Genomic DNA, 4385 nt, shown 5'->3' with positions numbered 1-4385 from the left:
AGAAAGGATCAAATTTGGGAATCAGGATTTGTGCTAAGGCTCCCAAGATCACACATCTGCTTTATGCAGATGATGTGTTGTTGTTCTTAGATGCCAAACTAAAGAATGTTAAGAAGATGTGGAACGTTATGAGAGACTATTGCAACTGGACAGGGCAGGCCATTAATCAGCAAAAATCTGCTTTGATTTGTGGAAAGGCTGTTAGTACGAGAAGGAAGATTAAAGTTTCAAAGTTGCTGGGGATCAAGTTAGAAGAAGAATTGGAGTATCTAGGTGTTAAAATTGCTCTAAGAAGATTGAGAAAAGCTGATTTCCAAACACTTATGGATAAATCTTTGAAGAGGCTAAATGCTTGGGGAAATAGATTTATCTCTCTTGCGGGTAGGCTTGTGTTGGTAAAGTCTGTTCTTCTTGCTCTCCCTATTTTTTTGACTGCTCATTCATTAGTTCCCAAGCGGATCTTATATGAGTTAGAAAGGCATTGTAGAATTTTATTTGTCATAAGATGGATGGAAGCCATGGCATGCATTATGTGGGTTAGGAGGTGTTGTGTAGACCGAAGAAATGTGGTGGTTGGGGTGTTCATTCGGCCTTGGAAAGAATTGGACCGCTTAGAGCAAAATTTGCTTGGGATACTATGGAAAATCATAATTTTCTATTTAACAGGAATTTTTTAGCCAAATATGGTGAAAAATGGTGGAAAAGGGAGGGATCTAGATGTAATTCTAATTCATGGAAGATTTTGATAAGTGGGTGGAAAGCTCTTAATTTTTTTTTAAGATGGAAGGTGGTTAATGGTGCTAATATTGAAGTTCTAAAGGATGCTTGGATTATGGATAAGAGCTTATTGAATTGGCCAATGTCTGTGGGTAATTTTGAAGATGAGACATTAAGCTGAGCTATTTTATTGAGAATGGCAACTGGGACTTCTCAAAACTGAGACACTGCTTTGGTGAAGAGTTGGTAAATATGATTGGAGATATCCAGATTTCTGAGTCCTTGTAGGAAGATCAAAAGGATTTGAGGCTTCAATTGACGGGTAAATCTTTGTCTTCTTTATTAATGGAAAGTGAATATAAAGATGTATTGATAGAGGTTGATTTTACCTAGATCCATAAGCTGAATATGAATGCTAAAGTGAAACTGTTTTTATGGAGTCTCTGTAAAGATGGCATAACAACTGAAGAATTCCTGTTCAGGAGAAGGATTTCTGGGAATACTCTTTGTCCCATGGGGTGTGAGAAAACTGAAAATATGGATCATATTACAACCGACTATTTAATTCTGTTGAAAGTGAGCAATGTTTTAAGGGGTTGGAGGCTCATAATTCCTGAATTCAGGAGCTTTACTGAATGGCTTCAGGGACTTCGAAGTTTAGTTGAGAAGGATGTTTTCATGGCAAAGTCATTTGCTTTGATTGTTTGGTTTGTCTAGAACAACAGATGCAAGGTGAAACATGGGATTTTTGGTAATAGTGCTGAGATGATTGATGTTTATATACTCAACTTTTACAATTCTTCCAATTAAGGTGTTTATCAGCCAGATCATTGGGATGCTTATAAGTCCGAAGGGCTGTTCTCTGATTATTGGCACCCCCCTCCACTTGAGTGGTTAAAGTTCAATTTGATGCTTCGCTTAAGGAGAACTATGATGCTGGTTTTGGAGGGGTCTTAAGAGATGACAAAGGGAGGTTTATTCTTGCTTTTGGAAAGAAAAGAAAGCATTGGGACATTGCTCGCATACAACTATCAGCTTTTAAAGCTGTAAAGGAGGTAATGCAAGATTGGATGTATATGGCTAAAGGTCTTATAGTAGAAGGAGATAATAAGAATGTTCACAAATTTCTTCAACAAGTGTAAAGCAAACAGAGGAAATCCGGTGAGAACAGTCATGAGGAAGGTCTCTTATTCTTGAATAAATGTAATACTGTGATTTTCAATTGTGTTGGATGAAATTGTAATAGGTTAGCGGATTACTGTGCTAACTTAGCTTTGTCTTTTGATTTTGTTTGGGACGCTTTTTTGGAGAGCAACCTTCCCTCGACCTTTGTTCATATTTTAAAGGAAGTGTGTGATAGGTGGTTAGTCTCTTCTTAGTTTGTATCTAGGATTTTCTTTTTTCTATTTATTGCTTCTTAGCATTTCTCAAAAAAAGTGAGACTTGAAATAATTAGGGTTTTGTTAGCCTTTGCCTATTTTAGAGGATTTAAGTTGTATCAAATGGATATTAAAAATGCCTTTTTGAATGGGTGATACAAGAGGATGTTTATGTCTATCATCAACACTTTTTCCTTCCATTGTCTTTCTTTTAAACATATGGCTCTTAGCTGTCACCTTCATATTCCTCTTTAATTGAGGCTATCTTCTAAAGCTTTTTCTATTAACCATTATCCAGGGACCATAGGTAGAACAATTATCTTCTTCAGGATGCATTTCCACCTCTTTCCCAGCCTTAGCATTCCCACCGCAAACATTGCCATCCAAAGCTACTGAACCCTTCTTCTTACAGTCAGCTTTTAAGTGTCCCACCAATCCGCATTTATAACTAAAAGTTGAAATTCTCTCATATTCAACTCTTCGAAAAAATCTCCCTGAAATAGTCTCCACCCAAACTCCTATAAGGAGACTTTGATCAACATTGACCCTCACACAAACTCTAGCAAATTCCCTCTTACCCCATTGGAACATATTTCCATCCTGCATAAGAGGTCTTCCTACCATTGCAACAATCCTTGCCATGTTAATCTCAGCCCAACATTGCAAGGGTAGATGTGGTAATCTGATCCAAATTGATGAAGTCAACCCTTTCATAGATAAGGTTGAAAAACCAGCTGTCCATTTCTCCATCCCTATAATGTGGCCATTCTCAAACCACGGTCCTCCCATCAGAACTCCTTCCATCATCTCGGCCAAACCAAATGAACACAAAAACCAACCTCTCCCAAGAGTAGTAAAATGGAAATTCCCAAACAACTTCCACTGTTTCCTAACAGCCCAAGCAACCAGATATGAGGGAATCTCTTTTCCAAAAACCTTGATAACCAATGAATTCCTAAGCTTATTAGAATTCAAAATCTCCATATCATCCCTTAGTTTAACAGCCACACCATCCTCAGACATCTCCAAGTCTTCATCCTTAAAATCCAATTTAATATAAGGCTTCTTTTTCCAGGGGTTCTCATCAACTAGGTTCACCTAAAATCAATTCTTTAGGGTAGTTTTTAGAAAATTTTAAATCTCTAGGCAAAGGGTTTTCTTTCTCCAAATTTTCTTCCAAATTAATCATCTCAATCTTTTGGAAGTTATTTTCTATTTCATCATATTCCAAATTTGGCTCTTCTAAAATTCCAGATTCATCAAATATAATGTGTGGTCTCCTCAACTACCAAAGTTTTTTTTGTTAAATACTCTATATGATTTTTCAACACTAGAGTATCCAAGAAAAATTCCTTCATTTAATTTTAGATCAAATTTTTATAAGGTAGATTTTCCATTATAAGATATGAACACCTTACATCCAAAAATATGCAAATATAATAAATTAGGTGTTCTACCCTTAAGAAGCTCATATGATATTTTGTTTAAATTTGATCTAAAGTTCATCCTATTCAGAACATAACATACAGTACTAACCACTTCAACCCAAAAATATTTAGGAAGTGAATATTCTGCCAACATGGCTCTAATGACTTTAATTAATGTTCTATTCTTTCTTTTAACTACCCCATTCTGCTGAGGGGTTCTAGGTGCAGAAAAATTGTGGTCAATTCCTTTTTCTTTACAAAAATCCTCAAATATTTCATTTTCAAATTCTCCCACATGATCACTTTGAATTATTAAAATCTCACGCCCTAATTTCTTATGAATCCAAGTAAAAAAACTCTAAATTTCTCAAATGATTAACTATTATGAAATAAGAATTCAATCCATATGAATCTAGAGAAATCATCAACAATCCGTATACCTTCCCTCATAGACTTACAATGTTAATTAGTCCAAAAAGATCTATATGCAAAATCTACAAAGGTTTACTAGTTCTAAGATACTTATTGGAATGAAATGAAGACTTCACATGTTTTTCTAATTGACATGCATCACAAATGTGATCCTTAGTAAAGTCTAGTTTTGGTATGCCTCTAACCAAATCTTTTTAGTTAATTTTTCTAAAGTTTTTCATGCTAGCGTGACAAAGTCTCATATGCCATAAACAAGATTCATCAGAAATTATTTTTATACAAAAAGTGATAAGAGTTTTAATACAATTTAAATCTAGCATATAAATATTATTTACCTTAATTCCATGCAAAACATCATTTCTATTTAGGATTAATATGCAACTAGTGGAAAAAATTTTACACTGTATCCTTTATCATATATCTGACTAAT

General features: G+C 34.9%; 1 protein-coding gene across 1 annotated transcript; it reads right to left on the bottom strand.

Moving 5' to 3' along the window:
- Window positions 1–2357: 2357 nt before the first annotated feature.
- LOC110095663 lies at window positions 2358–3119 on the bottom strand. Its single transcript, XM_028698870.1, has 2 exons — window positions 2675–3119; window positions 2358–2590 (listed from the first exon to the last, which is right to left on the bottom strand). Exons 1-2 carry the CDS (start codon window positions 3117–3119, stop codon window positions 2358–2360), a joined length of 678 nt encoding a protein of 225 aa, XP_028554703.1.
- Window positions 3120–4385: the final 1266 nt, after the last annotated feature.

Source organism: Dendrobium catenatum, unplaced genomic scaffold, assembly GCF_001605985.2.
Source record: "Dendrobium catenatum unplaced genomic scaffold, ASM160598v2 fragScaff_scaffold_1163, whole genome shotgun sequence".
In the NCBI taxonomy this organism is placed as follows: domain Eukaryota; kingdom Viridiplantae; phylum Streptophyta; class Magnoliopsida; order Asparagales; family Orchidaceae; genus Dendrobium; species Dendrobium catenatum.
The sequence above is the reverse complement of the archived record's forward strand: the minus strand, read 5'-3'. Positions and strand labels throughout refer to the sequence as shown.